Genomic DNA, 25,834 nt, shown 5'->3' on the forward strand with positions numbered 1-25,834 from the left:
TAGAACGGCGTTCGTATTGTTATTTAATCGCATATGTACATTGTACATAAGGATTAATGAGCAATGAATAAAAAATTAATTCATCCTTAATATGAATTCCTGCAAGGTAGGTATTTATATAAACAAAATACTCGGTGAAACTAGTTTGACATACTTAGGTACAATAAAAGTATTACTAACCAGACTAGACGTTACTCTACTACGCGCCGACTATTGTCGAATAATTGACTATAGTCTAAGAACATAATAAATAATAATTAATAATAACAATACAAACCAAATCTCGCAAATAATCTGAAAAGGCAACATTGTCACGATTAATTTCGAATAAATCATACCAGACGCGTTTGTAGAGCAAACTATGAACTAAATAGAGTACCTACTTGTAAGTGTAAGTTTCTGATAATTTATCAAGTTAATCAAATTATTAAAATATTTTTTTCTCATAAAACAATGTTAATTATTGTTTATCTACACCAAGATTGCAAAAAGAAGAATAATAATGTTGATAGCACATGAATATATAAAAGAACACAACGAAGCATCGTCCAGTCGTGTTTACATCCGCGCATGGTCAACTGCTTGACCATGACTTTGAAATATACGAGTATATTATTTTTGTTAGCCTTGACCTCGCTAAATGTCAACTGTAAATCCGCATGTATGTTTATTTACTTTAATATTTTTAAGAACTTTCTGGCTGCAAATTGCATCTAGCTGTATTAAATGGTGGCAACATTAAAAAAAAAATATTTAAAAAAAATACGTCTTTGGATTTAGAACTTTTTGAAAAAAAAATAATTGCATTTGTTTTTTGAACTTTGGTTACGAAAGATTTATAAAATGTTTTTACTAAATAATAAAATTAGTAATTCAGTTTAATTTATATAGTTCCTAATATTTCTTACAGTTATTTTGTTTATTTTCTTTCGGAAACAGTAAACAGTGAAATAAAATTGTGTCATTGTGTTAATGTGTTTTTCACTGGCATGGGTTTTAGATAAAATATGTGTGCCTACGCAGCATTTGAAATCTTGTGAGGAGATGCTGGAAATCCCTACGAAGAGCAAAGCTTTATTAGAATGTGTTCCGGCAAGAGACAGGTAAGACAATAATCATATTACTATTCATTCAATTTATTCAATGTGCATAATTTTTAAACTTCGTAACTTTTTTGGTCACGCGTGGTCAAGCGTGGTGAGTTGGTGACTCGTGTTTTATATATTAAAGTTTGTCTGTGTTATTTAATTCAACTCATAGAATACACCCACACTTTAGTCCTACGTGTTGAGGTCGAGAAACGTCCCCCAGGAGTTATCCCGGTTTTAATAAGTTACGCTATTATAGCGTCGAATATAATATTATAGCTAGATAGGTATTGCAACTACAATATGATATGAAATAAAATAAAACCTGTTTAGGAATTATCAATATTATGTACTACAATTTTTATTAAACTTCTGGGTAGTGTTTCCAATTAGCAAAAGACTGAACAAAATCGTGGATATAATTTAGTACATGCTAATAAAATTTAACTCATTCAACTGAAACTACACAAATAATTTCATTAAAATCGATCCAGCCGTTCAGGAGAAGTTTAGTGACGCACGCACAAAAATGGTAACACATGTAAAGATTTATTTAAAAATCTGCACGGCAACCTCATAAAATATGTATTCCTTGAGTGGCAAATCGAAGTTTTGATTATGTTTATAGTCTATCCGGTACCAACGTTGGCCCGAACAGGAAAATACAAAGAATTCATTATTTTATTTTTATCCACAACGTGTACTGATTGCAAATTCTTATTATTCTTTTGAGGCTTGTAAGAAGGTGGATATTTTAATCTCAAGCCAGCTGTATGGCTAGGGATATAGGTACTGTAAATAAATAAAAACGTTTTCATGAGAGAAGTAATAACGTTCTGTATACTGTTATAGTATAAGCTCCTTCTTTGTAAGTAAATAGTGTAGCAAAACATAATAAAGAATGCCAAGCCTTAATAGTCAATATTATATTATTATCTATGTGGGTACTATAATGATATCGTACATACATACAAAGCATAAGAGTTCATATTATATTACATGTTCATAAGTATATTATATATTTTTATTTGTAAACATTTAACGAAGAAGCACTCTAATTTAGGAAGATAAGATATTTAATAACATAAAATGTTATAAATATACATTTTATAGTTGTACATAAATTAGTATAAAAATAACATTCCCTTTTGTTTATAAGTCAAAAATATTATCGCTGTGCTAAGACAATTCTTATTTCATACCAATGCCAAAATTTACCCACAACTCACAAGACCTTTTCCTCGAATGGGATTCAATTGCCTTGGAGCAATTTTATCAAATTATATGACATTAGTTGGTGATGTGGCTTGTTATCTAAAGTGATCAATTGAAACAACCAACCAAAAATAGGTAGGTAAGTACGTAGGTACTTATTCGTGGCCAATTTTCAGATTATATTGTTAAATACATAGGACGACGTTCACGAGTTTAGCTTTGAATCGTGTTGTTTGAAAATTTGAAACATTGTCTATTTAAAATTGCTTAATAATTTAGGGACTGGATATTTCAATAACCATTGGGTTATTGAAATATCCAGTCCCTAAATTATTTCGAAATGGAGGGATCAGCCCTATTGAGGATGTTTTAAATATTTAATTATTATTCGTTTACAAATGAATGGATAAATATCAAAGACATCCCAAAATAATGTCAGCATCGCACACATCGCCTTTATTAAACAATAATTTAATCAATGCTACCATTACGATATAACACTGTATATTTATTTAATCTCAAAAGAATTATAGCGTTATGGTAACACAATTTTCCGATGCTTTGTGGAACAACATCAAATGCAGTTTTCTTGAATTTTACGACTTCTGTTCTGTATCACTATGAAGATTTATTTTATGATTCCTCTGAGAATGCCACGTTATTTAAACTAAATAAGAATAATGGTTTTTTATTTCAATACGTTTTCCTGTTCAATGAAGATATGTATGATATTTACTCTTTTAGTGGTTATATCAATATACACTGTCGGATGTGTGTGTTTACATTATTGTAGTTTAAATATGTAATGTAAAATATAATTTTATTTTCATGCTCAAAAACATACTTACACAATATATTGGTATACCCTATAGAGCGTTCTGTTAGAGTCGGCAACCAATCGGTTCCAATTACTTCAGAAACAACATCAAACCCAATCAGAGTGATGATAAAACAAAAATATCAATTCCTAACATGAATTAAGCAAAGAAAATTATAATTATATTAAAATACGAGGACGCGATCTGTATCCACACGTTAAATGAACACCAATATCAATAATAATTACTATTTTAATTTACGATTCAACAGCCATACAAAATCCCAGATGTATTTAAGCACCAACCTGAACGTGTCTAGACTCCAATAAACAGTCGTACACATCTCGAATTACATATAAATCTCACTCTATCTTCCAATCTGTCCTCAGGGCTTTACTGGGGCTAGATCATTAATCCACGTGAATTAGATCTTTTCTGAAGATTTGTAGCGGACCAACATTACAGGAGAAAATGTTTTATTTCCTTTTTCTAATATTTATTGGCCAAATACGTTGTTTCATTAGGGTTTTCTAAAGCATGTAATGCTGAACTCAAACGTGGACGGTATGGAGTACTGGAAAGATACAATTGTTTTAAGAATGTCATTTTTGACGTGACAACGTCTTATAATTCGATAGCCGGCTGCACGCACGAAAAAACATGACTCATGCGGCGTTACCTCGCTCTGAGGCGTTCCATGTAGGCTTGAAGTGCAAGCGAGAGCGCGGAACGAGCGTCAAAGAAGCACAATAGGCCGTTGTCACGTTCAACTATCGTCAGTAAACCGACTTTACAGACAACCAATTTTTCATCTGCTTTTTTATTCAGCTAGTACTCTAGTAGGTAAACGTATGGGATTGTGTAGCGTACAACAACGTTATACGTTATTTAAAAAAAAACATACATAGTAAAGAGCTCTTACAACTCCTAGAGTTTACATATTTCCATTTCAAAAGCTATAAAAAAATGTACAAATGTAATTTAAACCATAAATAAAATAATTGTTACAGAGTGGAATGCCTCACTCAGGTGCAGCAAAGGCAGGCTGATTTAGTGCCCGTGGATCCAGAGGATATGTACGTCGCCTCTAAAATCCCGAATCAAGATTTCGTTGTATTCCAGGAATATAGAACTGACGAAGAACCGGATGGTAAGGAAATTGAATTATAGTGTATAGAAATGAAGATTGAAAAAATAAGTACCTATGCTTTATTTGTTGTAGAGTTCGTAGGTAGTTCTTGCAAACTAGTTATATTGCCAAAGTAGATAAAAGAAAATATTGTCGGTGATATGAAAATATCTTTAAGCTCGATAATACAACACGTAAAAATAATCTATACTAATATTATAAAGAGGAAAGGTTTGTATGTATGTATGTATGGTTTTCACTTTTCACGCATAAACTACAGGACCGATTTTGATGAAATTTGGCACAGATAATCTTTAGACCCTGAGAAAAAACATAGGCTACCTTTTATTGCGAAATATGTACCACGGGCGAATCTGGGGCGGACCGCTAGTGTTATTATAAAAGTACGTATAGGGAAGATACAAGAAGATCCTTGAGGTAGTTTCTTTACGACGATTAAAGTACGATACCACAGTATTACAATCCCTAAATATGTATTATAATACTGTGACGATACTATGCTGCAAACGATCGGATAAACACCGTAATAAAACTCACTGTATGCAGTACAACGCAAAGATATTCCCACACGGTATTTATTAGAAGCTAATAGCTGACCTTTTGACGTTAATTTGAAAACCGCAGGATGTGCGTGTACTCCGTCTTGCAATTTATCTTAGAATCTACCTCCATATACATATAAACATATTCCCTTATTACTTAATTACTCGAATGGATAGGTATTTTTATTGACAATTAAATTTATTTATACCTACATAAAGGAGAAATATTACAAAATCGACAATAGCTCTACCTAGCTCTACATTACTGACATCATTGTCGGACCCATGCCTTTCATCCACACTAATTTAATTATTGTGCCAATAATGCGCAACATAAAAGCTATTTTAATCAATTAGTACCGTGATGCATTCAATCAAAAAAAATTTTTCAGAGAAATCTGTCAAAAAAAATATTACAGAAATAATATATAGGTAAATTTTTACTTATGAAGTCTAGTAAATTATTGTATGTTTGTTTCTTTATAACAAGACAAGTATTTTCCATGGCTATTTTCCATAGCCATAAATTTTTTGTTATTTTTTTCATAGCTATATATTTACATAATTCTTTGCTCGTCATTAACAACTGCAACAAGTTGAATTCATAAATAACTTTCATAAGCGTAAACGTATATGTCCCTTGGCTAACTCTGGTTATATTACAGAAAGTTCATTTCCCATGCAAACAAGATCTCGTAATATCCAAAGAGTTTCATAACATCCTAAACAAACATTCTCTAACTTAATGACCGCATGCAGGAACGCATTAGATAGGGAATTGATATTGTGCGGTATTATGAGAGAACTTCGGAAGATCGGAACCCGTTTGACTAATAGAATGGAATTAATTAAATGTGACGGGTAACCGAACCTATATTGAGGTACATTATCACTGTATTAGGTAATGCATTCCAACCATGTTTTAACAGATATATTCACAGTATTACCTAATCTTAATAAGTCATTCTCAAGAATTCAACGTTTTACTTTTTATACAATTACTAGTTTAAGATTTCTTTATAATTTTGAAATTTTTATTTACATTCATAACAAAATTAGATTTTGTTAAATCGAAAATGTTATCTGAAGCAAAACGTAACTTCTATTGCGGGTTTAAGATTAAAATTTTATTGCTGGAACAACGGGCCATAAACTTGAACATAAAGTAAAATTTGAAAACCTAAAGCCTGTGACATAAATTTAACCTGCGGCATTAACTCACACGAAAATTTAGATATTGTTTTATGGTTAGGAACGTAACCTTCCTTTATAATACAGTATTCCTCATTTTCTTTTATATGAAATATAAATCTATTTTCATTATTTTGTAGAGTATTTTAATCAAATTATTTCTGCAACCTTTTAATAATAAACGTCAACAATCTTACGCCTACTACCGAATATTTCGTAAATCGACAATTCCCTGTTTGTGCGCCATTTACAATTCCTATTTATTTAGATAGCTCTCAAATTCTCATCGGGATCGTTTCCAATTCAAATATTCTGATCGCTCGATCCAATAATACTGATGGAAATATTTCGCTATTTCACTCAACGCTTAGCTACATATAATATACCTACAATATACATTCTGAAATTTCGAATATTCTTGATTAAATTGAATACATTTACAGATCGAAGCTTTGAATGTTTCAATGCTGTGCATTTGTGGGCACTTCATTAATCAGGTATTTGCAGTTCCAATGAAATTGGGAAAGCGATATGCAAACGATCTAATGAAGCTCTATATAGTCATTAGTCAGTTATCCAATATAACTAGTATTTTCACAATAAAATACTTTAACTTTTTACGTCATCAATATTTAAAATGAGATAAAGTAAAATGTCCAATTAAGACAAAAATTAACCCTGAAATGTGAATGCGACACTTTTCACAGAGTTCTCCGAAATGAAATGAATGAGGAATGCTTCAGCCTTCAATTGCGAATAAAAAGTGCCTATGAAATCAGAGCACTGTTGGCTCACAAAGAGGAAAATTTCAATTCAACGCTGTGTAAACATACTTGACACTCGCTGAATGTTGATATCGACTGAATAGAGCAGACACGAAGCGTTGTTGCATTTCAGCAATACGTAAACTTGGATTTGTCTAAACGCACCAATCAGGTTTAAATTTTGTCGTATGGACAATTCCATGAGCAGAACATAACACAACCCATGATATCTCTATGTAACATTATACCTACACAAATGCAATTTTCTTTTCATTCATACATTTATTATTGAGTATTGACATTGGATACACATCAATGTAATAAATAACCCACCGTCTGATAGATGTATAAAAAGTCTGTCAAATAACAGAATTTACGATCGGCTACTAAATCAATGAATGTGTAAAGCTAAAAAATTCAGGGAATTGTACGCAGCCTCGGGAGGCTAACCCAAATACCTTTAGACCAGCTATAAATCAGAACGATTCAGAAAAGATAGCCGTCTTTAATAAGGGTTCAAAGGACGTGAGCCTTATTCCTGAAATTTAGGTACAAATTACAAGGATAAATTCTTTTCCATGTCAAAGATTCTTTCATAATATTTTTCATAGAATATTGAATTATTTCAATGAACGTTTTTTCCTACGAAAAGTTTATTTATTGTTAAACGCCATGTAGCAAATCAGAAGTTTATTGCACGCCTCATAAGCGAAGCGTTGAGGTGGGTACTACTGTCACTTCGCGCAAAACATCTGATTTTTCAAACTTAAAATGTCTTTATGTATCATACATTGCACTTGTAAGATAATACATACACACACATATTAAGAAAAAACACTATTTTTAACGTTCATGATATTTTTGATGTCATTTTTGTTATTTAAACTAGTTAAAAAACAGTTTAAAAAAGTTCTGTCTTGGACGTCCGTGTGTCTGTATGTGCGGATCCTTTTTCTTGTTAACACGATAGCGACCGAAATACTTTACTAATCGAGTCTTTTTTTTTTCTCTTACGCTTGAGTATGCTCAGGAATAGAACCCTTTCATTTTTCAGGGTCTGATTCGATGTGGTTTAATTGTTATTAAATAAACAAAAATTTATAAAAAATAACATAAAAAATTAATAAATATTTATTAAAAAAAATTATGAGGCGTGCACTTTTGGATTTTCCAAATTTTTTCTATTTATTACAATATGATAGCAAATAAAGATTTTTCAGCTTTTATATTCCATATTTATAGATAATTGGTGACGTGTAGACATTATTTAATAATTTAATTTTCAAATCTAAAATATGCAAGACGAAAACCATTAGCGTTTTCTTTCATAATAATGAACGTATTACTAGAATACCGAATAATCCACGCAAAGACGGACACGACCGGCAAACGCTGCATAATACTCGCAAATCTGCAGCTCTACATCGGATTACATCTAAGCTTTCCCAAAACAGACAGACTGCGCGTCCTAATGGAATTTCCGTAATTACAATTAATTTATTAAATAAACACGGAACTGGCGTTTAATTAAACGAAAGACCATTATGGTATCCCTCGAGGACAAAAGGCTATATTTGGTTGTTTTGCACAATACGAGATGATAATTAACGAATCGCAAGTCCCGTGCGGTGTAAGGCTTTAGAAAATTCTCTTTCATTCAGCCAGACTCGATTACGGAAGTTCTTTATCTCGTGCTTTCACTGAACTTAATTATATCTTTAATTCTCGAATAATTGGAAACCATAACTTTGTCGTGCTTACTTTTCATTGTCTGGAGTAACATTTATTTTATACTTGTAGGCTATAAATTCTTGTAGATAAAGTGGGTACCGAAAACGTTATACATAATTAAGCTTATAATTTATTTTTAGCGGAATTCCGTTATGAAGCAGTTATCGTGGTACATAAAGATCTAAACATAAATAGTTTGGATCAATTGAAAGGCCTGAAGTCCTGCCATACGGGTGTTAACAGGAATGTTGGTTACAAGGTAAGTTTACTTCCAGCCAATTTTAAAAGAATATGTAAATTTTCAAAGATAATAGATACACCTGCATTAAAGTAATACATAGTCAATACTTTCTAGTTTCTATAATAAAAATATAGACTTATTTTATAACGAACTAACTACGAACTATGACTGACTTTTCCTGAGACTGATTTTTATTTGAAACAAAAAAGTTCATCAAAGCTGGAATGCATATCATTGAAAGTCATGTAAAGGTTTTCAGGTATTGAAATATAAATCCAAGAAAAAATAATCAGTTTTTTCTCTTTATATTGCTCAATTTAATCAGAGCAAAATTGCTTGGGAAGTCACATAAAAGAAGCGCCCTAGATATTGCGAAATTGATTTTGGTTAAAATAAATGTATATTGAAGTCTGATCTTTGAGTGTGGTTAATATAAAAAGTTCTTTATATTGTGTGTAGGAAATTTTATTTATACATATAATGAAAAGGGTACACGATAGATTCACGTATATTTTGTTTGGATGGAATTTCTGCCCTTGGGACAAGTTATTATGAGTTCTTATAAGCTACGCACCGCAATTTAACTTTTTTGTACATTGTAGAGATCGTTATTCCAACCATAGTCAATAATAAAATATGTAACTTTTTAGCAACTTAGGTACATTGGCTCTGCATGTTGTTCCTATATTTATCATTTTTTTTAGATTCCTCTTACGATGCTAATGAAAAGGGAAATCTTCCCTAAAATGACGGATAGAAGTATTTCACCAAAAGAAAATGAACTGCGTGCTTTATCGACATTTTTCAAGAAGTCTTGTATTGTTGGCACATGGTCACCAGATCCAAAAACTAATTCTGCTTGGAGTAAGTTTTTTGATAATTACTTTATTTTTACCGTAATTGATGTCCCAAATTAAACAGTAGACCGTATAATTTATCATTTGTCTAAGCAAAACAGAGTCGAAGGCTTTCTACGTGAAAATTAAACAATAGGCCACCAACGTCCAAGAGAAGGTTTAATTTTGTTTACTTGCTAATAGCCATAATATTATTTCATTTGATTAAAATTGTTAATGGCACGACCTAAATAAACACATACATCGTCATACTATTTGTACATGTACTATAAGATAACATTTGTCTCTATAAGCATTCTGCTCAATTGTTTATATCTAATATTTTATGTGCATAAGTAAAATTGGACACGAAAGTAATAGCAAACAAGGTTACAGCAACAAGTTGCTCTCCGGAAAAATAAAAGAACTTTTGATGTTGTTTGAGATCACTTGTAACTAAGAGGTTTCCCACATCAAAGAGATGGAGGAGGCTCGAAACAGAACCTCTATATTTACACAAATAAGATGACAGACTGATTGATCAGTGTAACGATATTAACTTTCTCGACTTTCTTTTATCACGAACCTGTTTATTTAACCCATTTTTATAGCGTCTCGCATTTACGACTGTAAACATTCAATATAAATATTTTCGTAGACGCATTTGATGTTTCAGTATTCAAAGTTCAAACAGTGATTATTAAGAAATTAGATTTTTTTACATTGGCCGGTTAAGAATTATTTCTATACGTCCAGTGAAACTATATTACAACTATGAATTTTCACTAAATCATTATATTTTTCTAACTACCTCTTTTTCTGTGTTTTTCTCAGTCTTATTTTTTGAAATTTTACTATTTAAGTATAGGTAGTTATATATTTATTAAACGATTTTTTATGAATAATGCCGTATTTAAACCCTGCCGTAATTACTGGAATATTGTTTAACCCAGATTGCACATAGTTGAAATCCACTTTCAGAATCGCAATACAGCCAACTATGTGCAATGTGCGAACACCCGGACAAATGCGATTACCCGGACAACTTCAGTGGGTATGAGGGCGCTTTGAGATGCCTTGCACATAATGGGGGGGAGGTTGCATTTACCAAGGTTATATACGTGAGGAAGTTCTTTGGGGTACGTATTCTATTAGGGCTTCATGATTGTATTATATTCGTCATATTATTTTGCATGGCTTCCAGGTTATCTAAGTCCGGAAATTCTTTGGGATACGCATTTTATTAGGGTGTAATCATTTCATCATTTTTAAGCGATATTTGTAATTTTATCATTTTCATATTTTGCATGACTTCGAATTTTGGAAATTAAATTTGTGTATAAATTGAATTTTGATTGGTGCGCCGGATGAAATTAATTGCAATTTCGCTGAAATGGTTTATTGATTGAGCCGTTTTTTGCTTATAAACCTATAGGCATATGTAACTATAGTAGCAAACTTTAGCACCTCCACTCAAAACACTTAATTTCGTGTTTGTACTCACAATAATAGATATATAGTAAGTAGTTTGAATTAAAAAAAATCTCATCAATACGATGGCGAACGCGGAACGGCCCTACTAGCGGTTCAACTAAACTATTGGTACGTACTATCATTACAAGTCACTAAGAGACCATAACAGGTAATGTTTCCTCTTAGCGCGTCGTAATTATATTGAGATGGGTCGAAGTGATGGAATTTCCGATATCCGGATGAATGTCAGATCAATATCCGTCAGTGTCAATGCAATGTAAAACTATTGTGAAATACGAGTGAGTCTCGTACCGTGAAATCGGTAATCTAATGAATTAACTTTACATCGGTACAGTCGGTTGAAATCCTCTCCCAAGCTCTCTCCATTACCCGTTAAAAGCTTTTATAAAACTCTGCTTCCATAATATTATACAATCAGATTCTTTGAAAATGTGTCGAATATAGTGAATTCAAGTCTTCACTTTAACTTTGATATCATGTTTATAAAATGCGAATTAATTTTTCGAGAAGCATTGGTACGGTATCTAAATGTAGACATAATCAGGGTAACTAGCAAGATTTCAGAAAAATATAATCGATTATAAGTTCCATTATTTTAGTACCTATGGAATTTATAAAGTAGAAGTCAAGGTAGGTACTTGTCTGATGTTGATCAGCCAGACAAGGATATATAATATACGAGATGTATACGAGGGATTTCTTTACTGCGGCTCTAATTACCATCTTGCTTCTTTACAAATTGCTTTACTAATAACATAAACTTTCGCGATATACGCAATCCTATTTACACAAAGAGTATTTAGTTATCTAATAGTTATTCCTGGTATAGCTCCCAGTAGGCACGACTCCCGCCAGCCAATCATCAGAGAACCCCGATGACTTCGCATATCTTTGTTCTGACGGGTCCAAAGTACCGGTTAAGGAGAAACCTTGCTCTTGGGCGGCCCGATCATTACAAATTAGAACTTTAATTTAGTTGCCTGATATATCCTATCATAATAGTCCTAGCAAAGATATATAATATACCTAGAGTGGGTTTACTTGACTGCTGCCGCTCTTTCTAATTGATCTCGCTTCATTCTACAAATTGCTTTACTCATAAAAATAATTAACATTGGCTGATACGCGAGCCTGGTCTCGCAAAAATTATAGTACATTATGTAGTTACCAAATAGTAATTTCTGGTATAGCTCCCAGTAGGAACAACCCCCGCCAGCCAATCTTCAGAGAACCCCGATGACTTCGCGTATCTTTGTTCTGACGGCTCCAAAGTACCGATTAGGGAGAAACCTTGCTCTTGGGCGGCCCGACCGTGGCAAGGATTGCTCGGCCATCACGATGTGCTCGCTAAATTGTCGCCGTTAAGAGAAAAGATTAAGCAATTAGCTGATGCTGGTAAGTACTGGTTTAATTTTATTGTAAATTGTTGTAATTTGCTCTGAGTTAGGTAGTGTCGTTATTGTAGATTGCTTTCGGGTAATTTGTTTTGATTGTTATGTTTAAATTTCCCTTTTATTAGTATCTATAGTTTCAATTTTCGTTGTCTCAACTTAGTAGATAATTATAAGTAGAAAAAAATATAAATAAAACTAACTTCATGTATATTATATACATAAATTATTGTAAAACCATAGAGACAGCTTAAAGGACTAAAGATAATTACTTACTAAAAATTACCGGCTATAAGAAACATAAAATAAGTTATAAATCGTTCAAAAATATGTGGAAGTAAATAAAAAAATGTTGCATTGAACATTGTTTTTAGAAATTAAAGGCTTCTTAACCCTTACAGCCTTTCTGTTACTTTTTAAGTACATGTATTTATTGCATCTTCGTTGAAAATCTTCCATCTTCTTGAACGTTCCAAAAAATCACAGCTCCTTTGTATGACCTTGATATATATTGGTCCATGGTATTACTAATGTTTTTGTACTATCTTAGGTGCTAGTACCAAACCAGATTGGTTCACGAACGTATTAGGTCTCTCCGAAAAGATTCACCACGTAGCTGATAATATTCCGATCAGACCAGTCGATTACTTACAAAAGGCCAACTATACTGAAGTTATTGAACGCGGCCATGGACCCCCAGAGCCTGTTGTTAGGTAAGATTGTGGAATTAATGTTTAAAAGCGTCGCTTAAATCTTAAAACATTATTCATGGATGTTTCTAGAAACGGGTTGATTAATGGCTAGGATCATTTATTTGAACGTAGATTCTAGATGATTAATTAATTTATAATTAAAACAATACAGTAAGTACTATGGTTTGTAATATTCATATCATGAATCAAAAATGTTGATATTGATACTTTACTAGTAGATAAAGTAGTCAAACCCTATAAAAATAATTGTAATGCTATTATCAAAAAAATGTACATTGCATACTTTTCTACCATTATTGTGTGCTTATAAATTTTAAATGTGATTGATAAATATATCATATTCCCACTAGAAAATCTCGATTTTTAAACTACCCACCTTCGCCAATCGCCAACACCCAAACCCTTTGTAATACTTTTTATCATTGTTCTTAATCTTTATTATAATTTTTTTAACTATTCACTCCAAAACCCAGGATGTGTGTAACATCAAACGTGGCGTTAGCGAAATGCCGCTCGATGTCCGTGTTCGCGTTCAGCAGAGACATTCGTCCCAAACTCGACTGCGTGCAAGAAGCTTCTGATGAAGATTGCTTGAAGAGCGTAAGTATAAAAATTAATTAAAAAAAGTAATTTTATATAGCATTAGAAAAATTTATTCTTGTCTAAAAAATGGTAGGTATTAGGGAATATAATTTTTGGGTTATTCTAAATTTATATAAGTAGGTTAGTCATAGAACATAGAGAAAGGGTTGTTATGTTATCTATGGTTGTTATAGATGTTATAAGGGATAGGTTGTATTTTTAAATTTGAATACATCAGGTTCAAGACAATGGCTCAGATTTAGCATCCGTAGACGGTATGAAGGTAGCGTCAGCATCCAAAAAGTACAATCTGCACCCAGTTTTCCACGAAGTGTATGGAGCCTCTAAAATACCTAATTACGCTGTTGCTGTCGTCAAGAAGAACACACCACACTCGAAAATTGAAGATCTTAGAGGAAAACGGTGAGTTAAATATAATATGGTTACAATTCTTATTTAAAAATTATTGTAGAAGAAATCGCAAATTGACAATTTCAAGTCTACTGTCTACTTAGTTATCTACCTAGATATCTACCTAGATAACTAAGTAGACAGTAGTCCGACAAAAACTAAGGACAAAAAAATTATTAGGTAGGTACTTATGTAAAATTTTAAAGTAAGGAAGGGCGGGGCTATTCCGTCCGAAAAATAACACTCAAAAAAGAAAACGTCTGTATTTTTTCTTAAATAATAGCTACGGAAAATTTGTCAATTACATCAAAGCAAGCCGTTATTTCTTATTCTATTCATCATATTTAGAACGTGAAAAACGATTGCAGTAGCTAAGAAAATAGCTAAATTCTAATAGGAGTTGACTTTGGGCAAAATAGCCCCGCGCGGGGTTATTTCGTCAAGAGTTAAATAGAACGACATCTGTGGAGCAATTTCCATTTTACTCAGAAATATACAATACTGATGACGCTGCCTATTTGAATTTGTATTTAGTTACGCAGACATAAGGTTCATTTTCGAGAAAAATCATTCTAAATTTTTGGAGGGGCTATTCCGTCTCGCGTCCATACAAGATAGTGACGCGCACACAATATCGATACAATTTTTTTTGAAATATCGATAACTTTTTGTGTGGAATCAATTTGAATAAGAAAAGTTAAGTGGCTTAACTTGACGCTATTTGGCACTCTCTTCACTAATTAAAAATGTATTATTGTTATTACAGTGAAATATTTATTACTTATATGGTATACTTAATAATAATAAGTGTAATACCACTGAAATTCACCCAAAATAGATTTTGGATAAATTATGTTTACATCAAGTAATTAATTTATAAGTGTTAAGTTAAATATGTGTACTCATAACAAAACACAATGTCAGTTGCCTCAACATTAATTATGCTTATGTCGATAAGAAAGCCAATCGTAGCACGTCACTAGCTTTTTGCAAATTCATACAAAATCGACGGGGCTATTTCGTCTTAAAAATGGACAACATAGCCCCGCCAAAATATTTTTTGTGGTTATGACATCGGACTTAATAACACTTTTTATTTAAAGCGTAAGATAAAATAAATAGTTTAGAAAGAATCTCCAACATTCAAAGTTATTACTTACCTTGGGCAGATTTCACAATAATTACTTTTTACACGTAAAACGAAATAAAATTTGCGGAGCGTCATCTATGTTGTGTCCATTTAAAATGGCGACTGTAGAAGAATAGCTGTAATTCCAAAACCATGTATCCTACAGCAACATCTGTTAGCTTATCGCGTAGTTAATTAAATTTTTTACCTGCCGAAAGATGTTGTTACTAGAAATCTATTAAACTGTAGGCTACAAAGTCTTCTGACAAGATTGCCCCGCCGACAAAATAGCCCCGCCCTTCCTTACCTAAGGTTATTTTTAACTTCACTATCATTCATCATTTCATCATTATATGATATATTATTTTAGTAGATAGTAATTGAGAATAATAAATATCTGCTTTCAAATAGGTATATAAAATCAAACAAAGCTTGCACTTTACTACAAACTACACATTACAAAAGAAACAGCAAAAGCTTAGAAGGATTAATTGCGAAGCTACCATTGCAAAATAGACAGACATTGATGGCTTCATTCAACTCGCGTTGGAGATCCATCCATCTTAACATCAATTACATTGCCTCTACTTGCTTTGAGAACTTTCTTTTAAAAGTTATTAAAGTTGAAAAAGAAAAAGCTACCCTTCTCTGAAAATTATTAATTAATTTTGTTCATAAAGTGTACGGTCTACCTATAAAGTTACGTTTTTATATAGCTATAGCTACCAAACAGGCGCGTAATTTGGGTACCTATGTACACAGGGTACACTGTCAATATAAGTTTTAAGTGTTTCGTTTATATAGAGGTAAAATACATAACTAATATTAAATCGTTGATTGGTGTTATTTGAAACACCTTCAAATGAAAATGCTTCTCTTCTTAACTTTCTTACTTCTGAAGTACCGTGAAACCTGCTTACTTTGCCACTTTTTCATGTGTCAAAAAGTTTGATTCGCTTTAAAAAAATATAATTGTATGAAAACGTAATGAGTAACCTGCACCTAGACGTAGTAAATTTCATGAAAATTTACATTATTACTAAGTAAATATCTATTTCATTTTTGTAAATTATAATATTTTAAGCATAAAAACAATTATGGCAAAGTTAGCTGTCACTTCTGGTAAATTTGCCATATGAAAGAAAAAATGAAATTTTTGGACTTTATGAGGTTAAAAAGTAATATATTTGCACTCTTCCTATATCCCGTAAAATGAAGTAAAAACTTTATATTATTTAGCACTGGTAATTTAACTCTCTAAGAAGGTGGCAAATTCACCAACCTTTCGAAAATATTTCCTATATAAGAAGAAGTTAGGGTTAGGGTTGTCAAATAAAAATGTTTTCGTAGTAGGAACAATTTAGTAAAAGTAAAAAAAAAAACATAATCAATTACTTCTAGTTAGTTTCTTAACTTTGAATTGTTTTACATAACAAAACAAAAAAAAATAGTAGTATTCATTCATTAGTTTACTAACTTACTTTTTTTTTAATATCACACATTACACGACATTCCTAAAAGATTTAAACAATGATATAAAAATTGTTGTTATTTTAAACTTGATTGAATATAAAAATTGTTGTTATTTTAAACTTGATAAAATATTCATCAGAAATTTTGTGGCAGCCCTAACCTCCAACAAAACATGGCAAAGTCACCATCACAGACGTTGTGATTGGGGTTGTTGAATTTACCAATACCAATTGCGAAATAAAGGTAGCTTGTAGCACAGTAAATCAGCTTTTATTTAGCTAAAGAACATTATGTTAACATAATATCAAAAAAATACTTACGTAGGCAATGCTTTTCCCGTTTGTTTTTGTAAAAGTTCCGGAGCACTAAGTTTCATACCGCCAACATTCGAAAAAAGTAACCGCCGAAAATGACATCTCAAAAACAAGCTGGGTTGCCACATCTCATTCGGTGTTGCCATTTAACTCATAAATTTTACTATAAAGGCATGCATACATGACAAAAAACTGATATTAAGATGTGACTACACTTTTTCCCTCAGAAGTTGGCTATGGCAAAGTCTGCAACCGTTGGCAAAGCTAGCAGGTTTTACCGGTACCTGCTTAGATGCTACTTAGTCTAATTATGTATGCATAAAAACTTCATTTTATCAAGATCCATTTAAGTCGCGACTGCATAACTAACTTAGTTAATTAGAACCATTCTAATTAAATAGACATTTATTCCAAGAAACTTAATATAAATTACAAGTATACTCAACTACTTATTACCATTTATTTCGAAAATAGCTTCCCGCCCACGACCAAACTCAAATGTATATGTATACGTAACATGTATGTGAATGTTAGTATGTTATAAAATTTTGCGATAATAGTTCCCCTTATAAATTACCTTCTCTTTATCACCTTCATTTTTTTTCATAATAAAAGACGTAATTCTCGACGAATCTGTCTATCTATCTATACCTACAATCTACATGTCTATAGACAAGACCAAATCAAAGTAGATGGGACATATCTACCGATATCTGTTTACTTTCGAAATGATTATCATATTATAATAAGTAATATAAAAAAAAAACATTTTTATAATCACTTATCCCAGATATTATATAGATTAACAATGTATATATATTGTGCATTTGTGATGATTAAAATAAATAAATTTAATTTAATTTAATAAAAAAATAGCCTCTATAAGTACTATAAAACTGAAGAGATTGTTTGCACGCGCTTTTCTCAGGAACCATCTATTGGACTGAATTCAACATTCCTTCACCATTGGTTATATGTATCTATTTGTGATCCCTTGATATACTATATTGTTCCACGAGCGAACGAAGCCGGGTCGAAACACTAGCATTAAATAAGGTCAAACAAATAAAAATGCTTCACTTCATAATAATCTATCTATAAATAAAAGCAAGTCGTGTTGAAATAAAAATCCTAAATAACGATATAGCAGATTTAACAATATATTCTCTTTATTTAGCAGGTAGTCCATTGAATAAAAAGTTCTAGAGTGCGTGAGTTAGTAACGTAAGATGTTCAAACTCAAACTCAAACTCAAACATTCATTTATTCAATTAGACTACTATTTAGTAGCACTTTCGAATCGTCATTACATAAGTATTTTTAACATTTACCACCGATTCGGAAAGCAGTATCTACGGAGAAGAATCGGCAAGAAACTCCATAGTTGCTCTTTTAAATCATGTCAATATTACATTTGCTTCTATAACGTGACAAAGTCAAAATCTCAATTGTTGGGAAAACGCATTTGAAAGTTTAAAATTCCTGTAACTTTTTAATTATTATGCTTAGACTATTCAGCTCAATACAACATATTAAAACGTTCTCGTTTTTTTGAATCAAATTGTATTCAGAACAATAAGTCGGTTATTAAATTTATTATGATTATTTATTTCATAAAGGGCCCTTCTTGTTGCGTTTTTCTTGTAAAAAGTGTGCAGTATTGCGTTACAAACAGATATGTGTCATTTTTCTTGAAAAAAAAATTGAATAAAAATCTAAAACTTTACAAGTTATGTCGTATTGTTACGTTTTATTGATAATCAGTAACCTAAATGTATTGGAAATTTTAATTAAAACGTGTTACTGTAGTAGAAATCTTTTTATACATATAAGAAAAAACACTATTTTTAACGTTCATGATATTTTTGATGTCATTTTTGTTATTTAAACTAGTTAAAAAACAGTTTAAAAAATTTCTGTCTTGGACGTCCGTGTGTCTGTATGTGCGGATCCTTTTTCTTGTTAACACGATAGCGACCGAAATACTTTACTAATCGAGTCTTTTTTTTTCTTTTACGCTTGAGTATGCTCAGGAATAGAACCCTTTCATTTTTCAGGGTCTGATTCGATGTGGTTTAATTGTTATTAAATAAACAAAAATAATAATTAATAAATATTTATTAAAAAAAAATTATGAGGCGTGCACTTTTGGATTTTCCAAATTATTTTTTGTTTTACTTTTACTCACAAACGTTGGCAATTATAATATTACGACCCGCCCCGAATTCGCACGGGTGCAATCCTGATACCATCGATTTTTCTGAAGACTTTTTCATGTGTTAAATACTTAGTAGGTAAATTATTTTGATAAATCTCGTAGGGTTCAGAATGCGTTTGCAATGCAGGCGGAAAATAATGTAATTATTTACAGCATCACATTAGAAACGTCAAAAATAACAGTTCATTCACCTATTTATGGATGCTATTATAATTATACAATATACATATAAACCTTTCTCTTGAATCACTTTATCTGTTAACAAAAACTGCATCAAAATTGCAAAACGCATTCGGCCGGGGAAAACGACAATGTTTTATATTTTGCTTATCTCAGTAATATTAGGGAAATAATCTTTATTGCGGGTCCCGGTCATACATAAATCAAATAAACATATTAGCAAAACAAATCACAGGTTCATGTCTCGAGACAGCTTCTTGATCTCTCCTAAATTCCAGTAATCTTTCAGTATTTCACGGCGTTGTTCTTCGGAAAAAAAAAATTGACACTTGAAAATGCAGGTTTCCTTGCAGGATTCTCTTTTAGTTGACGGGGCGGCACAGTTTTTTTTGTGATGCTTTCGATTCGTAGGACTGTCTTGCATTTTTTAACTAATTTGTAATATTTTTTTTTTCATATTTCTTTATTCAGTGGTATATTTTACTCGTTTATGCTATAAAATAAATTGATTGTTTAATTCATTTGTATTTCGAGAATCGGTATGATCTTTTCGTTTTTCTAACTTAAGTGAATGTAAAATAAAATAATGAATATTTTCTCGTACAAGATTTACAAGCTTCCTAGACCGTGATTCCATCTGAAAAATAAATTAAGTAATCAGACAACATTTTTATCATTTATAATGCAACATTGTAGCGTATTCGTTGTAAAAATGTATTATTTTTTATCAAGAATGTGTTAACTTGAGATAACCAACAAAAATACCAAACATTTTGTACTTTTATTATCAACTGTAACGGAACATCTTAAATTAACCAACAAAAAACATTGTTTATTTCAGCAAAAACGGGACAATCCTATGTAAACCGTAGCATGCGAATACTATTTTTACTACGATAATGACCCACATACAAATGTCCCGTTATAGCTGCAAATATAAATCAGTAAAAAAACAAAAAGCTGTACTTACCTTTCAGCAAAACCGTGATACAATAAGCTGTTACGTTTTTACCGCAATCGGGCAACAGTTTCCTTCTCAAGGGAGCAGCGACAACTGACTTAAACCGTTCTTGCATTAAATTCAAGAGCAAAAAGAGATTTCGCTAAACCGATAGTCGCCGACCTTTTCCCTCATAACTCGGTCATTTTTGGAGCTAGAAATATCGCGTTTTAGCAGCAGGTAGAGCGCGATGCGACGGATTCTACTGTATCATTATTCCATAACGATACATATGCTCGTTAACACGTTCTTGTCGCAAATGAGCGATATGTAACTTAACGTTTCTTCGGAAACATGTCAAGAGTCCCTAGGTTATAATCATACTAAAACCCCGGGCCACTAGGAGGAGCCCCGGAGTGGGGGGAGGGGGGAAATGGGTTCATTTTTTTCATTTTTTGCTTAAATCTCAAAAACGGTACATGTTAGAGAAAAACTTTCAAGGAAAAGTTGAAAGGCCATAAAATTATCTACAAGTTGTACCTCAATCATTTTTTTATATATCCTACCGTTTCTGAGTTATACGCAGTAAAACATGATTTTGGCTCAAACAATTTCCACATAAATCGATCAAAAAATATTTCTTTCTTCCAAAAAACTAAAATGTGCAACTTGTGACCGGTACTGATAGATTGCTCTTAATTAGGTCTATAATTGGTAAAATAAACACATTCCTCCATGGAAGCCTTTTGGAGGAATCGATTGTCAAAATATTATATTATGGTAGTTTGAGTTACTGAACTTGATCTTTTTATTTTTTTCTTCCAAAAAACTCAAAAGTGCAACTTGTGACCGGTACAGATAGATTGCTCATAATTGGGTCTATCATTGATAAAAATACCACATTCCACCACGGAGGCGTTTACGGGGAATTGAATTTTATTAGGGTAGTTACGATTTGGTCGGGTCGCCAAGTTGCGGCACTCACCACGTAGGCGGCGGGGGTATAAGGCCTAGCTGTTAACCCCTGTCGCCGAAGGTGAACGGTGGCCACCGTTGGGTTTTAGTGGGTATGGCTTCCTGCGAGTCCCACATACCCCCTCATACAGCAAAACTGTAGAGGGGGATGCGTAAAAGCATTTCCCAACGTTAAAAAAAAAAAAAAAAAAAAAGGGTAGTTACGATACTTGAACTTTTTATTTTTTTTCTCCAAAAAAACTCAAAAGTGCAACTTGTGACCGATACTGATAGATTGCTCTTAATTAGGTCTATAATTGGTAAAATAAACACATTCCTCCATGGAAGTCTTTAGGAGGAATCGATTGTCAAAATACTATATTTGGGTAGTTTGAGTTACTGAACTTTATCATTTTATTTTTTTCTTCCAAAAAACTCAAAAGTGCAACTTGTGACCAGTACTGATAGATTGCTCTTAATTAGGTCTATAATTGGTAAAATAAACACATTCCTCCATGGAAGCCTTTAGGAGGAATCGATTGTCAAAATATTATATTATGGTAGTTTGAGTTACTGAACTTGATCTTTTTATTTTTTTCTTCCAAAAAACTCAAAAGTGCAACTTGTGACCGGTACAGATAGATTGCTCATAATTAGGTCTATCATTGATAAAAATACTAGATTCCATCACGGAGGCGTTTACGGGGAATTGAATTTTGAGCTTTTTGGAAGAAAAAAAAAAAAAAGTTCATGTATCGTAACTACCCTGATAAAATTCAATTCCCCGTAAACGCCTCCGTGGTGGAATCCGGTATTTTTAGCAATGATAGACCTAATTATGAGCAATCTATCTGTACCGGTCACAAGTTGCACTTTAGAGTTTTTTGGAAGAAAAAAATAAAAAGATCAAGTTCAGTAACTCAAACTACCATAATATAATATTTTGACAATCGATTCCTCCTAAAGGCTTCCATGGAGGAATGTGTTTATTTTACCAATTATAGACCTAATTAAGAGCAATCTATCAGTACTGGTCACAAGTTGCACATTTGAGTTTTTTGGAAGAAAGAAATATTTTTTGATCGATTTATGTGGAAATTGTTTGAGCCAAAATCATGTTTTACTGCGTATAACTCAGAAACGGTAGGATATAGGAAAAAATGATTGAGGTACAACTTGTAGATAATTTTATGGCCTTTCAACTTTTGCTTGAAAGTTTTTCTCTAACATGTACCGTTTTTGAGATTTAAGCGAAAAATGAAAAAATGGACCCATTTCCCCCCTCCCCCCACTCCGGGGCTCCTCCTAGTGGCCCGGGGTTTTAGTATGTTTATTACCTAGGGACTCTTGACATGTTTCCGAAGAAACATCTTACGTTACTAACTCACGCACTCTAGACCCCCCTTGGAGGGACTCATTCAATGGACTAAGCGTGAATGTAAAATGAATTGTTTTCGCAGCTCCTGCCACAATTCATACGGCACATTCAGCGGTTTGCAAGCCCCGCTTTATTACTTAATCAACAAAAAGGTCATCAAATCCGATCAGGTTTGTGAATTTTGCATGAACATGAAATTTATATTCATTTTGTGAACTGGAAATTCTAGTTTGTATTTCAATTTCAGTGTATAAAAAATTTGGGTGATTTCTTCGCGGGTTCTTGTATTCCTGGCGTGGACAAGGCAGAGAATAATCCTAGAGGTAAGTATTTAATTTTTTCCTTCGTCATTACACTGACAAAGATAATTAATTAATTTGATACATACAAAATTACTTTTAATCATCCAATACCAATTAATATTTTTAATGCTATTTAAATGATAACGATATTTTTTCGAATTACAAAAAGAATATGTTGACTAGTAACACCATAAAAATACATATAAAATTATAAACTTATTGTGAGTGCCAAGTTAAGTATCAAATTAATTGTTGATTTGTTGGCTAATATGCATATACTTTTGGCACACTATCATTAACAACATTGTATCACAATTTAATAATACTAATAAAATCAATATGCAATTATAATATTATGCAGGTTATCAGTACTACTTAATTACATATATCATTAAGTAGGATGTAGATAGAAAGACTCATCCGTCTTACATTGAATAAATATTTTTCACTCATTAATAAGAATTTATTTTATCATTTTAATTTTAAATAAAACTCAAACTAAATCACAAAAACAGTAAAGTTATAAACTTTTTTCTGTTAAATACAAATAGCACACAATTTCATAGTTTTTAAGAACATAATCATCAAAGAAAATAAATTTCAGGTGATGATGTATCCAAATTGAAGAAACAATGCTCTGGAGACAACAATGCAGCAAAGTGTTTGCAAGAAGACAGAGGCGATGTTGCCTTCGTTTCAAGTACGTTTATATTACACATTTCTTACAGTAAAAATCCCTAATATTATGTTTTATAATATCTATACTAATATTATAAAGCTGAAGAGTTTGTTTGTTTGTTTGAACGCGCTAATCTCAGGAACTACTAGTCCGATTTGAAAAATTCTTTCGGTGTTAGTGCCCAATTATCGAGGAAGGTTATAGGCTATATATCATCACGCTAAGACCAACAGGAGCGGAGCAATGCGGGTGAAACCGCGGGGAACAGCTAGTTAATGAATATGTCTAATGAACTTCTTTTTTCCAGGTGCTGATCTATCAAGTTTTGATTCGTCTCAATATGAACTAATATGTCTGAACCGAGATGCTGGCGGTAGAGATTCATTGAGCAACTTCGCTACTTGCAACTTAGTAATGGAACCTTCCAGAACATGGCTGTCAGCTAAAGATTTCCTCTCTGATGTGTCAATTGCACACACACCACTCAGTTTGGCACAATTACTCGACACAAGAACAGATTTGTTTAACATTTATGGAGAATTCCTTAAGAATAACAATGTTATTTTCAATGTAAGTATATCACTGTTTACATTGATGATTGATGATATTGATACTATGAGTAAAATTTGTTTTTTAATATATTTTTTCATTCCAGAATGCTGCAAAGGGTCTCGCTACTACGGAGAAACTGGACTTTGAAAAATTCAAAACTATTCATGATGTATTAAACACATGTGGTGTTGCCTAATTTTTCTTATACTGTTTGTAGCTATTAAGAACTTTAGAAATAAAAACAAATGTCTGTTAAAGAAAATTTATTACATCACTTATAAGAACAATAAATAATACTCAGAACATTTGCTAATTATTTTACTTACAATGCTGCTAAAAATAGTGTAATAGCTACTGCGCCAGCCAACATTGCATATCCTGTCGAGTAAACTTCCTTGATGGTCAAACCTTTAGCTGTGTCCCAATATAAATGCCTGATTCCATTAGCAAAATGATATCCAAATGGAGCTGCCAAGATTGCTTTTGTAAGGAATATAGTTGCCGGAGATAAATTTAATCCTTCAATCATTGTTACATAGTGAGCAACGTCATGAGGCAAGACTAGTGCACCAACGCCCAGTGCAGTAATGTACCCTGATAGCATAATACCTAAAACAAACATATAATTGTGTATTATAAATAACAAAGATTGCTTTGTTATCTGAATTAAGACGTATAATGAACCCATTTAGGCTAATTGTATGTTAGATTAATATTAATAAATAACAGAGATGCAATAACGCTGAAAAATAACATTAAAAAAAATTACCTGCAGCTCTGTGGGTGACAGATAAAATACTAGTTAGTTGGGGTTTGTAGATGGTAAGGTGAGGAGACATTGGGCGTTGGAGACGAGCATTTCTTATATCGTAGTGTTCCTCTTTGGGTGGTTCATATTTCTTAATACTGACTTTAGGTACAGCTGCCGATTGCGCATATTGAGCCGTGCCCAATGCAGTGCGGAACTTAGCCAAGTTACCCAATACTGAGTTGGAGCCCAATCTGTAACAAAACAACGTATTATCAATCTTAAAGCGAAACATGCAGATTACATAATATAGAGAGGTAAACATACCTGCCACAACAGTAAAAAGCCATAGCTTTGCTTATGGTTAGGTTTTACTTTCAAATGTATGTACTAATACAAATTCGTCTATTCGTGTCCCTTTAATTCGATTGTTGTTTTTAAATTAAATTTTTATATCTCGTGCGAACTTGGAAGGAATGGAATATGTCAATTGATTGACATATCTCAGACACATTTCCCAAGGTCTAAGCATGACGTTGAGTTTTATTGCCAAGTGCAAAAATTGTTATAGTATGTTATAAAATCGAACATGAGAAAAAAATATTAGAAAATGAGTTACTTTTAAATAATTACTTGAATGCACTTTAAAATCTATATCCAGAACTTAACACAGGAATCTGAAAGCCTAAAAACAGCTGATTCTTCACCCAACAGGCAGGCGGCAACAGGCATTCAAAGCATCGAGCGAGCGAAAGTCGCACCGCGCACGTGTATTTTATTAAACTGACATTGACAATTGA

General features: G+C 32.3%; 2 protein-coding genes across 2 annotated transcripts; one reads left to right on the forward strand and one right to left on the reverse strand.

The window, feature by feature from the left end:
* Window positions 1-505: 505 nt before the first annotated feature.
* Tsf1 (Transferrin 1) lies at window positions 506-24,593 on the forward strand. The gene is made up of 15 exons (XM_089703272.1): window positions 506-661; window positions 1,001-1,103; window positions 4,132-4,271; window positions 8,640-8,758; window positions 9,445-9,604; window positions 10,558-10,715; window positions 12,261-12,465; window positions 13,012-13,174; window positions 13,648-13,774; window positions 13,995-14,179; window positions 22,836-22,923; window positions 23,001-23,076; window positions 23,660-23,755; window positions 24,042-24,304; window positions 24,390-24,593. The coding sequence occupies exons 1-15, from the start codon at window positions 571-573 to the stop codon at window positions 24,480-24,482; spliced, it is 2,067 nt and encodes a 688-aa protein (XP_089559398.1). The 5' UTR covers window positions 506-570; the 3' UTR covers window positions 24,483-24,593.
* LOC149482693 (succinate dehydrogenase cytochrome b560 subunit, mitochondrial-like) lies at window positions 24,535-25,549 on the reverse strand. Its single transcript, XM_089703325.1, has 3 exons — window positions 25,362-25,549; window positions 25,056-25,288; window positions 24,535-24,895 (listed from the first exon to the last, which is right to left on the reverse strand). The coding sequence occupies exons 1-3, from the start codon at window positions 25,382-25,384 to the stop codon at window positions 24,609-24,611; spliced, it is 543 nt and encodes a 180-aa protein (XP_089559451.1). The 5' UTR covers window positions 25,385-25,549; the 3' UTR covers window positions 24,535-24,608.
* Between the last annotated feature and the right edge of the window lie 285 nt (window positions 25,550-25,834).

Source organism: Colias philodice, chromosome 14, assembly GCF_061535455.1.
Source record: "Colias philodice isolate Cphi_HAF_F1 chromosome 14, ilColPhil1 Martin Lab GWU primary, whole genome shotgun sequence".
NCBI classification, from domain to species: Eukaryota; Metazoa; Arthropoda; class Insecta; order Lepidoptera; family Pieridae; genus Colias; species Colias philodice.